This window comes from Perognathus longimembris, chromosome 23 (genome assembly GCF_023159225.1).
Source record: "Perognathus longimembris pacificus isolate PPM17 chromosome 23, ASM2315922v1, whole genome shotgun sequence".
NCBI lineage: Eukaryota > Metazoa > Chordata > Mammalia > Rodentia > Heteromyidae > Perognathus > Perognathus longimembris.
This window is the reverse complement of record NC_063183.1, coordinates 22999847-23019561: the sequence shown is the minus strand read 5'-3', so window position 1 is coordinate 23019561 and position 19715 is coordinate 22999847. Positions and strand designations below refer to the sequence as shown.

The following is a 19715-nucleotide window of genomic DNA, read 5'->3' as shown; positions in this document are numbered from 1 at the left end:
TAGAAATAATAGGCTAAAGCTAATGAAAACACAATCCCCCTTTAAATGTACTAATAAAAAAGATTGGTTTGGACTTTTATCCTAAAAATGTTTCCTGTACATTCCAAAAAGTTCAAACTTTGCAAAATGTTGTAAAATGAGAAGGTAAAAGCCCAATCTCCTTGCTTTACTAGTTCTACTTCTTTAGAGGTTGCAACTCCTTTTCAGCTTATTACAGAAACATTGAGAAATTTCCTTTGTATACATACCTATCCTTTAAAAAAAAAAAACGTTGCACATAATAATTTGCCTCTTGTTTGCTGTTTTTAAGTGTAACAGTATAATGAAATTTTTGCATGTTTGTTAGCATATAAAAATCCAGCCCACTGGTATTGGTTGTTTTTTCACCCCCTCCCTTTATTGATTTTTTTTTTTAACAATCACATAATACTCTACGGTATATTAAATGAGTCCTCTGTTGATGAGCATTTAAATTGCTTGTAGTTGTTTGAGTTTTAACTATAGGATAACTTCCTACAAGTGAGATTGTTGTGTCAAAGAAATAAACTTTCAAGTAAATATTGTTAAATTTCTCTCCAAGGGGTTGCACCAGTTTATACTCCTCATTGGGGGTCTGTGAATGAGAATGAAGGTAGGAAATTTGAATTGTATTCCCTTTTGCTAGAAAAATTTTGAGTGATAACCATGCTCTAGATCTGTTTTCCTAAGTGAAGTTTTTTTTTAAATACAAATTTCCTTTTTCATTCACATGTGAAACATAGATTTCTGAAATTCATTTTCATTTATATTGTACTATGGAAAAGCTGGCATGTAGTAAAACACTGGGTTCAAAATGAGACAAATCGTGGTAGATGTCCCTGTTCTGACTATTAGTTTATTAACTTTGGGAAATTCTTCTTTTTTGGCCTGTCCTGGGGCTTTGCCTGGGTGCTGTCCCTCAGGGTGCTTAAGGGTAGTACTACCACTTGAGCCACAGCACCACTCCTGGCATTTTCTGACTATTTATTAGAGATAGAGTCTCATGGACCTTCTTGCCCAGGCTGGCTTCGAACCGTGATCCTCAGATCTCAACCTCCACCAGCACACAGCTAAATAAAGTATTTACTCTTTATACTTAGTTTCTTTCTGTTGGCAAACTAACAGTAACCCTGATGGTCTGTAAGTTGTGAAACTTTGACTCCTGTAAATAGCTTACACACCAGTAGTACTAGTGCAACTACAAAGTGTCTTCACTTTTTGTAACGTGTGTAGATTTGATGAAGTAATAAAACTCTACTTGAAATATTGTCATTCATTTTTTTTTTTTTTTGTGGCCAGTCCTGGGCCTTGAACTCAGGGCCTGAGCACTGTCCCTGGCTTCCTTTTGCTCAAGGCTAGCACTCTGCCACTTGAGCCACAGTGCCATTTCTGGCCGTTTTCTATATATGTGGTACTGGGGAATCGAACCCAGGGCTTCATGTATACGAGGCAAGCGCTCTTGCCACTAGGCCATATTCCCAGCCCGTCATTCATTTTTTTTGGTATCTTATTAAAGTGCACTAGTAAGGTAAAAAAAAAATCTATTGCTGATGTTTTCAGGGGATGGTTAGGTCACATTCTCGCTGTATAGAGAGAGCTCTGCTGACCCAGGACTTTGTGATTCTACTTTAGCTTTTCAAGTGCTGGGATTACAGCTGTGTGCCACCATGTGTGTGGCAAAGGCTACTTATTATCCGTTGTAAACCTATGAGAATTTAGATATGATACAGGAACACAATATTGCATCTATAAGTGGCTTGTTGAACTTTAAAGCAATTTGAAAAGCAACTTAAAATTTTATTTTATGCATAATTAATGAGTAATAGAATATATTTTAAAAACTTCCTATAGCACATAAAACTGAAAAGGAATGGAAATGGTTGATGAGCATGCAGAATATGTTACTCTTCTATATCAGCAGCAATTCTGTAATTCTGTTTTGCTTAAGTAAACAGTGAGTTAAAGTGTTGGCTAGTGGGCACTGATGACTCATGCCTATAATCCTGTCTACTCAAGACAGATCTGAGGATCAAGGTTTGAACCCAGATTTCACAGAAAAGTCCTTGAGAGTTCCATCTCCAAGGAACCAAAGGAATATCAGATTGGAGGTGTGGCTAAGTTGGTAGAGGGCCCAAGGGGGAGTGCAAGGCCCTAAATTTCAAGCCTTTGTCTCCCTAACTCCCCCTACCCACCCAAAAGAGCTAAAACAGTCAATAGGTGGATACACTTTTGAAACAAACTTTTAATATTTTGTGACATTTGTGAAGTATTATGTCTCTTTGTAATATTAAATACATGCTAAGGAGGCTTTCTTTGAAAAATACAGTTGTCTGGACTGCTCCCAAATGGATCAGTTTGGTTAAAACTTGAAGAAAATTCTGCAAGAAAGTAAAAAATAATTATCGCTCTGTGCCAGATTACCAAGAATATTGCTTAGTGGAATGAACTTTAGACTAAAGTCAAGGAGACTTTCTTGGCAATACTAGGTATTGAGCTCAGGGCTTCGTGCTTGTTGCTAGTCATGTACTCTGGCAATGAACTGCTTCTAGTCAATGACTACTTCACCTTCATATAGCACAGGAAAACAGCATGGATCTAGGGAAGACAGGAGCATAATAAAAGGAAGGTATTTGCAATGTTATAATTGAAGCTAGATACAGTGGGACAGGCTCCTGTAATCCCAGCACTCATGAGGCTATAGTGAGAGGATTGCAAGTTTGAAGCCAGTCTGGGATCCATTCCACATTGAAAAGACCTGGGTCAGGAAACAAAAACAAATTAAAAGACTGGGATATTTTCTCAGATACATATTTTTTGTTTTTTTGAAGTAGGGCTTTGGGGGGAGGTTGACTGTGTTTACTATGTCAGCCCAGGCTTGCCTTAAATAGACTATGAAGGGCTAGTCTTAAATTTGCAGTCCCTGTGTCTCCATTTCCCAAATTCTTGGATTACAAGCATTCACTGCCATACTTGATTCTTTAAAAAATTTAGTGATCTTGTGGGAGTAATAATATATTCTTATGTACTGTTGATGGAAGTATTATGACAACCTTTGGGAAGGGTATTCTTAATCTAAGTTTATCTTTCACACCCATCCCTTCTTACAGAAATTTATCTTACAAAAAAAGGCTTCTGAGCATGTCTCCTTATACACATACACATATATGAAAGACACCAGAGAGGAATGGTATACACAGAAGTTATACCGGATTACTTTTAGTTTTGAACCAGTGAGGATTTTTCAGAAAGTTTTGATGCAACTTACAATGTTAACCCTGGGAATGAAGTAAAATTACATGTGTTGACTTGGTATGTTTTTCTTACAGATGCTTCTTTGACAAGACCACTTCACCATCAAGCTTCTGCCTGCCCCCATGCTCATGGAAATCCCCCTCCTCAGACTCAGCCTCCACCTCCAGTGGATTATGTTATTCCTCATCCCGTCCATGCTTTCCACTCTCAAATATCTTCTCATGCGACATCTCATCCTGTGGCGCCCCCACCCCCAACTCATTTGTCCAGTACGGCTGCCCCAATCCCTCAGCACCTTCCTCCTACGCACCAGCCCATCTCCCACCATCTCCCTGCCCCAGCACCTCCAACCCAGAGACTGCACCCTCACGAAGTGATGCAGAGGATGGAAGTCCAGAGGAGGAGGATGATGCAGCATCCAACGTATGTATCATGTCTTTGTAGAGTCCCGAGTTTGCTTTTCCTTTTGCTTCCATTGTTCTTTAAAGCTATGACATGGTCTGTCATCCCAGCTTTTCAGAAGGCTGAGATGTGAGGGTTACAGTCTGAAGCTAGCCTGGACAGGAAGGTCTGTAAGAATCTTACCTCCAGTTAACCACCAAAAAGCCAAAGTGGAGATAAGGTTCAAGTAGTATAGGCCCAGCTTTCTAATGGACAGCACCTCGGCCCTGAATTCTCTCTCTCTCTCTCTCTCTCTCTCTCTCTCACATACACACACACACACACACACACACACAATTGGTATCAAAAACAAAAATACTATGACATGTTTAGGACTGGACAAGTGGTTCAGTGGCCCCTGAGCCAGGTGCAAAGCTCTGAGTTCAAACCCCAGTATTGGGGGGAAAGGCAATGTAAATATACTAAAATACTTAATAGTTCACTAAGAAATTATCTATTTGCAATGCTGGTAATCAAACCCAAGGCCTTGTGCATCCTAGACAGGTACTTACCTGCCATTCTCAGCCTGGAAATTGATTTTTGTTAACCATAATTGTCCTTTGTCCTTTCTTTCTTTCTCTTTCTTTCTTTCATTCATTCTTTCATTCTTTCTTTCTTGTCCATCATGGAGCTTGAACTTAGGCCTGGGACATTGTCCCTGAGCTCTTTTGCTGAAGGCTAGCACTGTAGCACTTTGAGCCACCACTCCACTTCCAGTTTTCTAGTAGTTAATTGGAGATAAGAGTCTCACAAACTTTCCTGCTTGGACTGGCGCTCCTCAGATCTCTGCCTCCTGAATAGATAGGAATACAGGTGGGAACCATAATTGATTGGCTTCCCTTGACTTTTCTCAAGTTACACTTGTTGACAAAAAGTTTGTGTTAGATGACTTAGTGAACTCAGAGCACTTTCAGCAATCCTTTGTCTCCTTGCCAGTTTCTGCTATATGCCATAGTAAAGATTGTGTTGCAGGGGCTGGGAATATGGCCTAGTGGCAAGAGTGCTTGCCTTGAAACCCTGGGTTCGATTCCTCAGTACCACATATAGACAATGCCAGAAGTGGCTCTGTGGCTCAAGTGGTAGAGTGCTAGCCTTGAGTAAAAAAGAAGCTAGGGACAGTGCTCAGGCCCTGAGTTGAAGGCCCAGGACTGGCCAAAGGGGGGAAAAAAAAAAAAAAGATTGTGTTACAAATTGATATAGAACAATAAAATCCAAAATACTGAAGATATTTGATGTAACTGATCAGAGAGAGGGAAATGATAGAATTTATAAAAAAAAATAGCATAGAAAAGACTCATCATAACCTTATTCATAGAAGTAATATTAAAATATACTCCAAAATTCATGAAAAATCATAGGTGAAGTTGTTACTTTTTAAAATTTATGACCTGAATTCAGGATTATGAAGTCAGAATCTAAATTTCTAAGTTGAAAACAAACAACTTTTGCCTTACTTTTACAAAACTGCCTATAAAGTTTTATTGGAAACTGGCTTCATTTGTAATCTGTAACTGTTTCCACATGACAAGCAAGTATACATCAGAGATCATATATGGCTGAAAAAATGGGAAAAAAGGGAAGTGCTCTGTCTTTTTTTATTTTTTATTTTTTTGCCTTTTCTTTTTTGGTACTGGGGGTAAAATAGGACATTTGTTAGGCAAAGCACTTTTCCACTGAGCTTACATCCCTTCCCCCAAATGTACTTTTTAAGTCTTTACATAAAATGTTTATGAAATTCTTAATCTAATCAATGCTCTGGTATTTGTGTAAGTTCTTCCTTTAGTTAAATAGATTAAGGCTTGTTTTTTCCAGACTGTTCACCTGGCTACTGCTGGTGTTATAAACAATAACTCTTAATGTAGAAAGTTGACAAAGTAACAAGTTGGATAAGAAATGTACTCACTGGGGCTGGGAATATGGCCTAGTGGCAAGAGTGCTTGCCTCGTATACATGAGGCCCTGGGTTCGATTCCTCAGCACCACATATACAGAAAATGGCCAGAAGTGGCGCTGTGGCTCAAGTAGCAGAGTGCTAGCCTTGAGCAAAAAAGAAGCCAGGGACAGTGCTCAGGCCCTGAGTTCACGGCCTAGGACTGGCCAAAAAAAAAAGAAATGTACTCACTGCCTTACGTATGAAACTGTAACCCCTCTGTATTTCACTTTGATAATAAAGAAGGAAAAAGATAAACAAGAAGAAAAAAGAAAGTTGACACGTAGACAGTCATATCCTCCACTAGCTATAAAATAAAATTTGCAAAAGGATTAGGAAAGAATTTAAAAGAATTTGACTGTAAAAATGAATCTCTGAGACTGAGCTATTGTTTAAATGTCTGTCATTTAGAACATAGGCACACAAGGACCTTGGACTTAGTAGGCTGGTGCTCTATCACTGAGTCACACCCTATTCCTCTTTTTAGCTTTATATTTTTTTCAGACAGGGTGTGTTGAATTTGACTATGATTCTCCTGCCTACAGTCTCCCAGGTAGCTAGAAACCTAGCTGAGTACAACTATGTCTGGTTGAGATAGGGTTGTACTTCTTTTTTTTTTTTTAACCAGGGTTGACCTTGAACCAACATCCTCTTCCATCTCCTGGGCTAGCTGGGATTATGAGCATGAACCATTTGGTCTAGCCCTTTAGAATTTTATGGCCATTTGTATTTGTAAATGTGACTGACTTTAGATAAAGTAGTAAATTGTGATTCAGAATAGAGTGTGAGTGGAACTAAACAAGGTCCTAGGTATGTTAACACACACTACACATGTTTAGGTATGTTACCACACACTACATGTTTTAACCAAAAAATGTACCTTGTTTAAAATCTCGCAGATTTCTAACCTTTACAATAGTTGGAGTGTTGGGGCTGGGGATATGGCCTAGTGGCAAGAGTGCTTGCCTCATATACATGAGGCCCTGGGTTCAATTCCCCAAGCACCACATATACAGAAAATGGCCAGAAGTGGCGCTGTGGCTCAAGTGACAGAGTGCTAGCCTTGAGCAAAAAGAAGCCAGGGACAGTGCTCAGGCCCTGAGTCCAAGCCCCAGGACTGGCCAAAAAAAAAAAAAATAGTTGGAGTGTGTGTGTGTGTGTGTGTGTGTGTGTGTGTGCGTGTGTGCGCGTGTGTGCGCACGCGCGCGTGCGTGTTGGGCTGTGTCTTGAACTCAGGGCCTCATGCTTCTGCTTAGCTTTTCTATTCACAGTTTGCACTCTACTCCTAGAGCCATGCCTACAGTTCTGGCTTTTTGCTGGCTTAACTGAAGTTAAGAACTCTAGGATTTGTCCACCAAGGCAGACTTTGAACTGGGATTCTCAGCTCTCAGCCTCCTGTAGCTAGAATTTTATGTGTAGTAGCTACTGATAACCTGCTAGTATGGTGACTTCAGTGTCAAAATAGTTGGGAGTAAAAAAACGAGGAGTGAAGAAAATATAAAAGTTTCTATTTTCTTTATTATGTGCATATAAAATAACTTTTTGGGGGTGACATTTACTGGAATCTTAAATATTTAAATTTTTATTTTTATTCAATTCCCATTATTCTCCTAATTAAAATCTCTCTTGTAAAGCTTTATAAAATTTGTTTTCCCAGGATTATATATAAATTTGAGGTGTTGGGATAAATGAGAATTTGTGGAGGAGGTTATAGGCTCTTGATTTATTATCAATTGTTAATAAACCCATTATAAAATAAAGAAGAAATTATTGGTAAATATAAATAAGTATTTTTGCAAACAGATTGCTATGAAATAATTTTATACTCTGTTTTTAATCTTATGCTACAAACTAACTTTACAACTAGTCAGTAGATAGTCATTGTACTAACACTAGAATTGTGGCTACATTAAGGAATAACCAATTCTTCACTTATTTCCAGTGGTCTTTTTGTGTTCTGTGTTTCCAGGCGGGCACATGAACGGCCCCCACCCCATCCCCACAGGATGCACCCAAACTATGGTCATGGGCACCATATTCATGTGCCTCAGACTATGTCCTCACATCCTCGTCAGGCTCCAGAGAGATCTGCCTGGTTAGTATTTGTTTTTTGTTGTTTTTTTAAAAATTTATTTATTAATTAAATTTCGTTGACAAGGTATTGTGCAAAAGGGGTACAGTTACATAATAGGGCAGTGTGTACATTTCTTGTTTTTCTTTCCCTTCCCTAGATCAGGTAGGCATATATACAATACACAGTGTACCAAAAACATATACAGTAGCCACATGGCCTACGCCAAAGGAAATTCACCTAGAACTTTAAATATAATGTCAACAATAGAGTTTGCTTATCCTTGACTTATACTATCATACATACATAGCTTTTGAGCTATTGTGCTCCACTGAGAGGTCTATTTTAGACCTTTTTATATTGAGTAGTTGTTTGGTTTTAGTTACATAATGCAAGGTCGCTGACCCAAACCTGTGGGAAATATCACTTGAGAAGAAGTTTTTGGTTTTGCAGACCTAGTCTCTACTGTCCTCCCCTCCCCCCACCTTAACAGTCATACATCAAGGAGACCATGCCCCTTTGTTTTCTGTGTTCTAGGCTTGTCTCGCTCAACATTATTTGTTCAAGTTCTGACCATTTCCCTGTGAATACCAGTATTTCATCATTTCTGATTGCTGTGTAGTATTCCATTGTATATAGGTACCTGGTCAGTATTTGTGTATTGCAAAGCTCTGCTCAGTACTTTCTGACACTAGGAGAAGCAGTCCTTTGTAGAGAGGAATGCCATGTAGAAGCTGAGGTCCTGTGAAGAATCCCAATCCCTACTTCAGCTATGAGGCAATCTGAGGCCTCCAGAGAAAAGAATAGGAGCTTGAGGTCTAATGTAGGGAATCACCTCAAACAGGAGTAGAGTTTCCATAAGTCTTATTCCATTTTGAATTGACAAATAATAATGTGTATTGGATACAACATAATGATTTAGCATACATATACTCTGTGGAATAATCAACTCATGCTGGTTAGCATATCTATCACTTCAGATATTTATTGTTTCTTTGAGGTGACAAAATTTTAAATAATTTTTACTGACAAAATTTTAAATTTATTTTATTTTTTGTGCCAGTACTAGGGCTAAAACTCAGACTTCTCCCTCTTGCTCAGCTCACTTGCTTGAGCCTTACCTGTAGTATTGGCCGCTTTCTGTTTAATTGAGACAAGAGTCTTTGAGAATTTGTCTGCCCAACTGACTTTGAACTATACCATTCATTATTAGCAATACCCACCATGTTGCATAGTAGAACACTAGAAGTTATTTACTGAAAATTTGTAGCAATACCCACCATGTTGCATAGTAGAACACTAAAACTTATTTACTGAAAGTTTGTAACTGCTGACCAAAATCTCCCTGAAGTTAACTCCTTAATCTGACTGTTCATTTCCCAACTTCTTTCTCTGTTCTTTACCCCCAACTTCTGCCATTCACAAGAATAATTCTCAGGCTTATGATATATCCTAAAGAGATGGAAATAAGCTTGCATTAAATTTTCCTACTGAATATGTTGTGTATAGGCAGTCACTGAGATCTTCAGCTACATTTTGACCTTTGGGGCAGAATGTAAAGTCAGAATAAATGAATGAGGATTTTGCATATGCCAGTTTATCCTTTCTGGGTTTTTTTTTGGCCAGTCCTGGGGCTTGGACTCAGGGCCTGAGCACTGTCCCTGGCTTCTTTTTGCTCAAGGCTAGCACTCTGCCACTTGAGCCACAGCGCCACTTCTGGCCGTTTTCTGTATATGTGGTGCTGGGGAATTGAACCCAGGGCCTCATGTATACGAGGCAAGCACTCTTGCCACTAGGCCATATCCCCAGCCCCCAGTTTATCCTTTCTAAAATATTGTTTAACCTTACTTTATATAAGGTATAGAAGAATTTTTCATTCTAATTATCCTGGATGTCAGCAAAACAGAGACGATATCCATTCCAACAAACAAAACTCCTGGGAACATCTGTAACATTCACCTACACCAGCAAAGTATTTTCTGTTCCTCAAGTAGAGTTAAGCATTTAAATTGTAGGAGCTAGTGTGTTTTCTTCCTTTGTGATATGTGAAATTATGTACAAAAGTTTTCTTCCATATGGTCACAAAATTGAGTTTTTAAAGCTTTCACTTTTTGGAAATAGATTTGAAATTGTTAGTATAATTTTTTTTTACTAAATCATATTTTTCTCAGCTTTGTAAGTTAAGAGACTTTTTATTTCTGAAAATGTAAAACACACTCCCCATTATGTTGATAATAATTGGAGAAGGAGAATGCAGAGCTGAGCTATTGTCCTCCTCTTCTCAGGGAACTGGGAATTGAAGCTGGCGTGACAGCAGCCACGTACACCCCCGGAGCATTGCACCCTCACCTGGCCCACTACCACGCCCCTCCTCGACTGCATCACCTGCAGCTAGGAGCTCTGCCTTTAATGGTATGCACTTCTGTGACTTCTTACATGTTTACATTAAATGCCCTATTACAATCCCTTGGAATATTAGTTTTCGATATCTAAATGGAATTTCAGAATGTCTCTTGTTCATTAGAAGTTGGTCCAGAAAATGGTATTGAATATCTCCTGATCTGTGTTTATAATTTGCTTGGTAAATGTACTGCTACTATACCAAATAACAACAACAACAAAAGAAGGTCTTTTCTGTATGAGGTACTGATGATTTACTGTCGCTGGGACATGTCAGTTTTCCTGCATGAGTAGAATGCATCTGGGCTGCTGCATTCCTTCTTCATCTTCTAATTGACAGAAAGACAACTAACTCTCCACCTCGGACTGAACAGGTTCAGATGTGGTTGAAACAAAGTTGAGTGCTCACAAACAAGCTTAGCAAAGATTATTGAGTTTCCCTAATACCATAAACTTGCCTTGTTTGTAGGTTTATTGCACACAGTTATGGCCAAGTATGGCCAAATAATTTAATAAAATCAAATGAAATTTCCTAAGGCAGGAATTTCTGTCATGCACATTATAATTAATGGGGAGCAGCTTGCCGTCAGCCTCCTGTCAGTTGCGTTGAAGTCACTGCGTGGTCTGTGAGTTTTCCCACTCTTCATCTTGTGAAAAATCTGCCTTCCAAAGGTGCAAGGTAGACATTATAGTTATGCCTCCCATGCCAAAAATGGCAAATAATGTGCTTAAGTGATAAAGTGAAAAGTTGTTATTTGTTAAATGCAGTATGTGTTAATCAGGCACTCACAATATGGTACTGCCTGTGCATCTTGAGCACTTGTGGCTTTTCCTCAGTCATGCTCTTTCACCCATATGCCCATAGGGTACCAAGGCTCTCCTGTACTCGCGGTCAGAAGAGGGAGTAGTTCTAGCTGGCTGGGGTGGAATCACGGCAGAGGTTTCAGAGAGGCTTCATTGGGCAGATGGTGTGCAGCAGCTTTGAATCCCGAAAGACACTGCTGCAGAGGTGGTGGCATAGAAAGAGCTAGCAAACAGCCCAAGTACCAGGAACCCCTAAGTAAGTATGCTCCTCGAGTAGAATCTAAGAAGTGAAGGAGGCTAAGGAGGTAGTTTCAGGTAAAATGAATATTTCTAGGACCTGGGAGGCAGAAATTTCTTTCTGATTTTCTTAGAGGTGTCTAGGAGGTTTGTTGTCTGCTTAGTATTGATCTTGGTTATAAGGAAAGTTACAGTAATGGAAATAATCAGCCACCTCAAGGTTATAAGCTATTGCTTACTCTACAACACCTTAATAGTAACAATAAAATTCTGTTTTAAAAAGATATTGCCTACTTAAGTTCTTTTACACATATAAATTGTCAGTTAAAGCTGTACTTCTGCTAGAAGTAATCCTAGCTGCTCAGGAGGCTGAGATCTGAGGATCATGGTTCAAAGCCAGCTGGGGCAGAAAAGTCCCCATGAGACTCATAATATCTTCAATTAACCACCTAAAAACACTCTTATCTCCAATTAACCCCCTGAAAACCGAAGTGGCACTGTGGCTCAAAGTGGCTGAACACTAGTATTGAGCAAAAAGAGCTCAGAGACAGACCCTGAGTTCAAGCTCCACTACCTGTTGAAAAAACAAACAAACATGGAAGAATGGGTTGGGCTCCAGCGGTTCACACCATCTTAGCTATTTAAAAGGCCAAAAGTATTGAGATCATGCTTCAAGGAGAGCCCAGACAGAAAATTTGAGATATACTTTTCCCTACCTCCCTCCTTCCCTTCTTCCCCCCTTCTTTCTCCTTCTCTCCCTCCCTCCCTCCCTCCCTCCTCTCTCTCTTTCTCTCTCTCTCTCTCTCTTCTCCCTCTCTCTCCCTCTCTCCTTTCTGTTTCTTTCCTGGTCATGGGTCTTGAACTCAGGGCCTGGGCGCTGGCCCTGAGCTTTTTAGCCCAAAGCTAGCACTCCTACCACTTTGAGCCTCAGCTCCCCTCCAGGTTTTCTGGTGGTTAATTGGAGATAAGAGTCTCACAGACTTAACTGCCCGTGTTGGTTTTGAACTGTGATCCCTATCTCTCAGTTTCCTGAGTAGCCAGGATTACAGGTGTGAGCCACCAGCACAGGGCAGAACATTTTCTTACAGAAGATCTGGATGTGGCAGTAGCTCTTGTTTTCCTAGTTACAAGGAAGCCTGATAGGTGGGTGGAGCTCAGGAACATCCTAGGCAGAAAGCTAGACTTGTTTCAGGAGTAACCAGCAACAATTAGAGCTGGAGTTGTGGCTCACTTATAAGAGTGCCTGCTACTTAACACAAAGACTAGAGTTCAAAGCCCAGTACTGACAAAGAAGAGAAAAAGGAAGAATAATAATCTATCCGGTAATCTCCCTTTCCTAATGACGTCGACTTGGAGTATTTATAGTAGGTAGTTATCATAAACACTGAGTCAGCCAATACAGAACTGCTTCTAGGGGAAATACAAGACTAAGGACTGCTGATCTGCATGCAACCTTATTTTATGTGCGCTTCTGGTTACTGTATATCAATTCACTAACATTGAACTGATAGCCAGTAGCACTGTAACACATTCTGAGCAAAACTTATTTTCTCCATTCAGCACATCAGATCGTTCTTAGCTTAGGAAAACTAGACTGTACTTGAGAACTATTCTTGGGGGTCATTTTTTACATTTTTATTTTTAAGGAGTTGTACAAAGGGGTTAAAATTCCTAAGTCCGGTAATGAATGCGATACTTCTTGATCAGTATCACCTTTCCTTCATTTTCGCCCATTTTCTTCTGGTTGTCATTTTAAGCAATGAAACCACCAGCCAAAAGCACAACAATGTGAGAAACATGACACTAAATAGACTTGCAGAGATTCTCCTTTATAATATGAGTTGAAACAAAAAAGCTGATCCTTGTTTGACTGGAGTTAGGAAGATACGTGTTGGCCACACAAATTTTTGACCATTCTGCGCACATCCACAAATAACTTTGCATGCACAAATATTGGTTAAGGGGTTACATGTAAATTTCAGCCTGTGGGCCAGTGTACAGATACTGGAATCTGAAAACGAGGATTATTAATATACCTAATGAAAAATTAGAGAAGTCTGTTCAAATTTCCATGGACCTTGATAAGAGCACTGGTGGCTCAGGACTGTAATCCTAGCTACTCAGGCGGCTGAGACCTGAGGATTGTGCTTTCGATCCAGCTCATGAGATTCTTATCTCCAGTTAACCAGCAAAAAGCCGAAGTGGAGATGTGGCTCAAGTGGTACAACTCTAGCCTCAAGCAAAAAAGCTCATGGACAGCACCTAGCCCCTGTGTTTTAAGTCCTAGGACTAGCACACACACATACAAGACAAAACTCTACCTTTCATGGACAGAATTTTTAAAATGGGAAGATGGATAAGTAGGATTCATTTTGCTGTGAGGGAGCGAGAGGAAGATATATAAAACTTAACCTTGCAGTTAACTTTTGTTGGAAAATTTTGCATTTTTTATTATCTCATGAAACAGCTAGTTTTTTTCTTTTTATTCTGACTATATTTGAAGAGTTATGAAAGTTCATATTTTAAGATGAGTTTAACCCTGTAACCGAACACTTAGTTGGAGTGATGTGAAAGTTACTAAAGCTGAATTTTGTGAGTTGAATGTAGTCTTTCTGAACTGATTTAGTCTGTCTTGTATTACACATAGGTTCCTGACATGGCAGGCTATCCTCACATACGTTACATTTCATCAGGTTTGGATGGAACTTCATTCAGAGGTCCTTTCAGGGGCAATTTTGAGGTATGTACTAAAACAAATACTCACCACGGTCCCTTTAGTGCAGGAAGAGTATATGGTTTATGTATACTGTTAGTTTATGTACACTGTGGTAGTTACTGCCTAGGAGTCAAAAAGCAGTAAAATGTCTGCTTTTCTGACATTGCTTCTGGTTATTAGAGACTCACCATAGTGCCACATGATGATTCTATTGTCCTGATTTCTTTTTTTGTTGGAGATCTTGATCTTAGTACCTGATGCTTTTGCTCATTGGCTGGGGCTCTGCCAGGTGAGCCATGCCTCCACCCTACCTTAGTTGACTGAGGAAAAAAACTGTAAAAAAAAAATTTGGTTTACCTTACCTATATTATATACTGTTATTAAAAATTATGTAAACAGTCATTTAATGGTCTGGGAATATAAATCAAGTAAGTGTCTGCCTGGAAAGTGTAAGGCCTTGAGTTCAAATTCCAGTACTGCACACATATCAATAGGTACATAAATAGCAGCAAATAAACATAGCATTAGTACTATTGCATAGCAATAGTAGGTTTAAAAAAAAAGTACTTGTAGGTTTATAGATATATGTTTTAGGTTTGTTTTTTTCCTTTTTCTTTTTGCAATGCTGACTGTTCTCTTCAAGGAATAATCACCATGGCTCTTAATACTAGATATTCTTCACTTGTAGGAACTGATTCATTTGGAAGAAAGATTAGGAAATGTCAATCGAGGAGCATCCCAGGGAACAATTGAAAGATGTACATATCCACATAAATACAAAAAGGTAAGGGTTTTCTCTGAAGCTTACTATTGTTACCAAATGCACGGAATTCAATATTAACAGATTTTTAAATTGTGGAGTCTTTAACAGCTGTCTTATTAAAATGATAGAAATGAGCTGGCTGCCAGTGGCTTGTACGTGTAATCCTAGATACTCAGGAGGCTGAGATCTGAGGATCATAGTTTGAAGCCAGCCCAGGCAAAGAAAGTCTGTGAAACTCCTATCTCCAATTAACCAGCAAAAAGCTATAAGTGGAGCTGTGGCTCAAATGGTAGAGTGCTCAGAGAGCTGAGCATCGGCGGCTCAACACCTGTAATTCTTAGGAGGGTGAAACCTGAGGATTGTGGTTCTAAGCCAGTCTGGTGAGGAATGTCTATGAGACTCTTTACCTTCATCTAATCACCAGAAAACCAGTAGTGATGTGGCTCAAAGTGGTAGAATACTAGCTTTGAGTGGAAAAAGCTCAGGAACAGCACTTAGGCCCTAAGGTCAAGAACTAGCCAGGATTGGCAAAAAACAGAAACAAAAAAATACAAATGTGGTGACAAATAGAAATATGAAAATGTATGCTTGGAAATTTCTTAATCTAAAAAACCCTCATCTTGCTAAAAATAGCTTATTTTTCAGATATTTTGTGTATATTTTAGAATATACATAGCTTTTTTTCACTTTTGAAACAAACGGAACGGTAACAGATTATTCCATATTTTTCCGTATTCATGAACATTCTTGTTTTCTTTCCTTTATTTTCTTTCTTGCTTTTTGTTTTCTGACTAGCACCACTCCGTGGTCTGATTTTTTCTGCTCCATAGTTAGTACTCTACTACTTGAGCCATGCCTCCAAGTCCTTTTAGTTTTTTTTTTTGACAGAGTCTTCTTATATAGCCCAGGCTGGCCTTTCTTAGCCACTAGAGTGCTCACTTCACAGGTGTATACCACCATGTTTGGCTCCTGTATATTTTTAATAACTTAAATAAAGTTGCACTATGTGCTAATACCATAAATTTTTTACTTAGTCATTTGCTTTGATGGACATTTAGTTCAGTAAGGTTTATATTCTACTTTCACTATTTTGTTTTGTTTTACCTTTTGCTAGTACTAGGACTTGAACTTAGGGCCTAAGTGCTGTCCCTTAGCTTTTTCATTCTAAGCTGGCGATTACCAGTTGAGCCTGCAGCTCCACTTGTGGCTTTTTGATGGCTAATTAGGGATAAGAGTTTCACAGATCTGTCTGCATGGGCTGGCTTTGAACTGTGATCCTCAGATCTCAGTCTCCTCAATACTAAGATTATAGGCATGAGCCACTAATATCACATTTTATCTTTCATTTTTTGTATTGTATTATATCTGGAAATTATAGAGTGGACAATTAAAACAAGTTCCCATAAGAAACAGTGCTGTATGCTATAAAGAATAGTTATTTTATGTATGTTTCATGTTTTAAAAGTACTAATGAGATAATACCACTAAATTTAATTTCTTTTCTCTGTTTAAGCAAAATATTATGCTTTTCATTGGTTATATGATTGTTGTTTAAAATATTCATTAGAAAAATAAAATTTGTTTAGTTGTATTGATAACAAGATGGAGAAATAAGCTATAGAATGTATCATTCTCATTGTATATTAAAAGATATATTTTAGGCTGGGAATGTGGCCTATGAAGCCCTGGGTTTGATTCCCCAGCACCACATAATATAGAAAATGGCCAGAAGTGGTGCTGTGGCTCAAGTGGCTGAGTGCTAGCCCTGAGCAAATAGAAGCCAGGAACAGTGCTCAGGCCCTGAGTCCAAGGCCCAGGACTGGCAAAAAAAAAAAAAAAAAAAAAAAAAAAAAAAAAAAAGATATATTTTATCAGGTACCAGTGGCTCATGCCTGTAATCTCAGCAAAAAGCTGGAAGTAGAGCTATGGCTCAAGTGGTAGAACACTAGCCTTCACTACAAAAAGCTCAGGATAGCATCTAGTCCCTGAGTTCAAACCCCAGGCTGGACACCAAAAATAAAAAATATATATATATATATATATATATATATATATATAGAGAGAGAGAGAGAGAGAGAGAGAGAGAGAGAGAGAATAGATTTCAGACTAATGCATTTCTTTTGAATTTGATTTTTCTTTTGTTGCTGATTAGAGGGTGTTAGGAGTTGGGAGTCATTTAATTCATCTGTTAGTTCATGATAGTCTTTTCTAGGAAATAAATTGTATGTGAATATGTGGTTGTGTTGTGTTTTGTTTTTAAATAAATGCAGACTTTACTCAGTTGTTCAATAATGTCATCTCTGCTAATAAGGTAACAACTGATTGGTTCTCACAGAGGAAACTGCACTGCAAACAAGATGGAGAAGAAGGGACTGAGGAGGACACAGAGGAAAAGTGTACTATCTGTTTGTCTATTTTAGAGGAAGGTGAAGATGTGAGGTAACTAGATATTCCTTATTGAATATCCTTTGTCAAAACTTACAAGACTTTTGACAGTAAGCATTAAACTAAAGTGCTTGTTTACCAAGTACAAGGCCCTGAAATCAAACCCCACCCCAAAAGAAGTTTCTGATATTATATGTCTGTGGAAACCTGCTGCCAACTCTGGTCCATTAGCAGTCCAAACAAAACAACTTACCAAAAAATCTGCCGTAATTATCGGTCTGTAATTCTTGTTTTTACAAATTTTCAGATTCTCTATAATTTGTATCCACAGCTGTGACAATTATTTTGGTCGCTCACATTATATTGTCTGGAATGCTAATTTAACGTTGAACTTCAGAACACTACAGAATTCCCACATGGATAATTAAAAAGAAATGTCACATGCCATTGTCAAAAAATTGATTTTGCCTTTGTTTTTCTTTGCCATTATTAGGCGCCTTCCATGTATGCACCTTTTCCACCAAGTGTGTGTTGACCAATGGTTGATTACCAATAAGAAGTGCCCCATATGCAGAGTGGACATTGAGGCCCAGCTGCCAAGTGAAAGTTGACACCGTGCTTCAGGACTCCTGCCCCCCCCCCTCTCATTCTCAACCTTCCTGGTACTGCAGTCAACCAAAGATGGCATGACTTACCTGCGTAGATTTGGAAGCACTGAACTTAGAGTGCTGGCTCTGCTACATGGTACATCCAATGCGAGACCTACACCTTATGCAGACAGTTGATTTTGATGTATTTATAAAAGCTTTTTTTTTTCTAGATTTTGACATTTTCCTGTATCATTTTACTGTATTTTTGCATGTTTCCTTGTATTGCATTTCTTTGCACACATTATGGGCTTGTGACCCTAAACTTGCAGGCAAGATTAGCTGCTTTAGTAAGTAGAATTTTGTGGTCTTCTTATTTTTTACCTAGTACCAAGTCTTGAGAATTATGAATTTTTTTTTATCCATTACTAACCTTTAATTTAATCAATCATGTACTTTAGTTTAATGTATAAAGATTATCTCGAAAATGATAATATTGTGTATTAAGACATTCCTTAATTAGGACAAAATGGCTGCTGTATATTTACAATATGGAGTTCTGAGTTCAGTACCATCCTAATGCTGGGAACAGTATGCAACTCATGCTCAGTCAGATGCGGGTGGTATTCACATCACCAGAGTGATCAATAGAAATTTCTTGGTGTATCCTTCTCCTTCCAGCACAGTGCAGATAGAGATGAATATTGCTATTATACATTTTAAGACTGCTGTTCTGATTGTATTTATCTTTTTCTACATCATCTAAAACTTTTATTTTGCTGATTGAGTTGTCTTTTTTTTTTGCTGCTGTGAAACAGCTTTGATGAACACTAAGTACTAATTTCAATTAGCTGAATTGTACATACATGCAGATTTAATAAAATTTTAGGGAAATTGAAAAAGACATGTAGAACTTTGTTCAGTCCTCTGCTAAGCACGAGTAGTTAAAGATATCTGCTTTCATTAATTTTGTAATCACATTCAGTTAATATTTAGAATTTCAGTCATTTGGCAGGTATCTATGCATTGGTAGAACTTCTAAAGGTCCCGGGATCACTTTTAAGGGATTTTTATTAGTTTAAAGGTAAATAAAGTCAGCTGAATCTACATGTCTCTTGTTTTATTTCTCTCTTAAACTTGAAAACAATAAATCTGCAAATACTGTGAGGCACAAATTATACTGTTAACCTACTGTTGCTATGATTATAGAATCCCACTTCAGACATTACCAAGAGTCGATCACTGATTTAAAATTTTTAATCTATAGTTAAGATTTACAGCATAATATAGAGTATAAAGCTAAGTTAACATACTAACATTTCTCCTTTGGAGGAAGTTTTAATCCACTTCAGGATGCATATTATCAAGATACTTTCATATACAGGATAGCCGAATTTTATTTGTTTAAATATGCTTAATATGCCCCAGATTGCAAATGCATCCAGTCAGTAATATCACTGTCTGTATGTGGAAGACATGTTCCCATGGATCATATGTGAAGATGTCAATAAGCTTGCATTAAGCCACCTGCTTTGTAAGTGGATTGATTAATAAATAACTTATATTTCTATTGTCTTTGTGTTTCATAATTAATTTCTTATCAAATAGTTTACATTACACACTTTAGAAGCCAAAAGTAGTGCTCTTGCTTAAACTGATACTTGCACGATTTGGGTGTTAATATTTAATGGTGCCTTTTTAATATTAGTAAATAGTACACTGTGGTAATTACCAGTGTGTACAGATGGAGGGTGTGTTATATTTTAGAAGTCAAGATATATAATAGTCTGAAAAGTATACCTGATGTGTGAGTGTGTAGGTCAGTGGTGGAGCACTTGCCTAGCATGAGGAAACATGAAAGGTGGAGGAAGGATGAGGGAGAGTGACCCACGTTGGCTCCTTTACTGTGGAAATGAAACAAGTAGCCTGTGATCCAGGTAAGACTGCCCTGGGTCTGTGTCTAGGGATAGATTACAAGTAGGATAGGGAGATCATCTTCATGATGCAGATGTTGCCCAGATACAAGACAAGCATAGATTTCTGTGTTTCCTTGTTACACTATTTTGTTTGTATTTTATAGTTGTTCTCTTGATGTAGGTAAACACATCATTA

At 38.3% G+C, this 19715-nt stretch overlaps 1 protein-coding gene across 15 annotated transcripts in view; it reads left to right on the top strand.

Annotated features, from left to right (window-relative positions):
• Rnf111 (ring finger protein 111) overlaps positions 1-19178 on the top strand; it is a 66415-nt gene extending 47237 nt beyond the window's left edge. For 7 of the 15 annotated variants that reach the window (XM_048331806.1, XM_048331792.1, XM_048331793.1 and 4 more), the window contains 8 exons: positions 581-631; positions 3345-3693; positions 7583-7735; positions 9997-10123; positions 13800-13892; positions 14557-14652; positions 16943-17070; positions 17510-19178. In XM_048331806.1, coding sequence (XP_048187763.1) covers positions 581-631; positions 3345-3693; positions 7583-7735; positions 9997-10123; positions 13800-13892; positions 14557-14652; positions 16943-17070; positions 17510-17627 — 1115 coding nt within the window. In that variant the 3' untranslated portion in view covers positions 17628-19178. The remainder of the gene's footprint in view (positions 1-580; positions 632-3344; positions 3694-7582; positions 7736-9996; positions 10124-13799; positions 13893-14556; positions 14653-16942; positions 17071-17509) is intronic. The other 8 variants (XM_048331798.1, XM_048331799.1, XM_048331803.1 and 5 more) reach the window with 6 other exon arrangements.
• Positions 19179-19715: the final 537 nt, after the last annotated feature.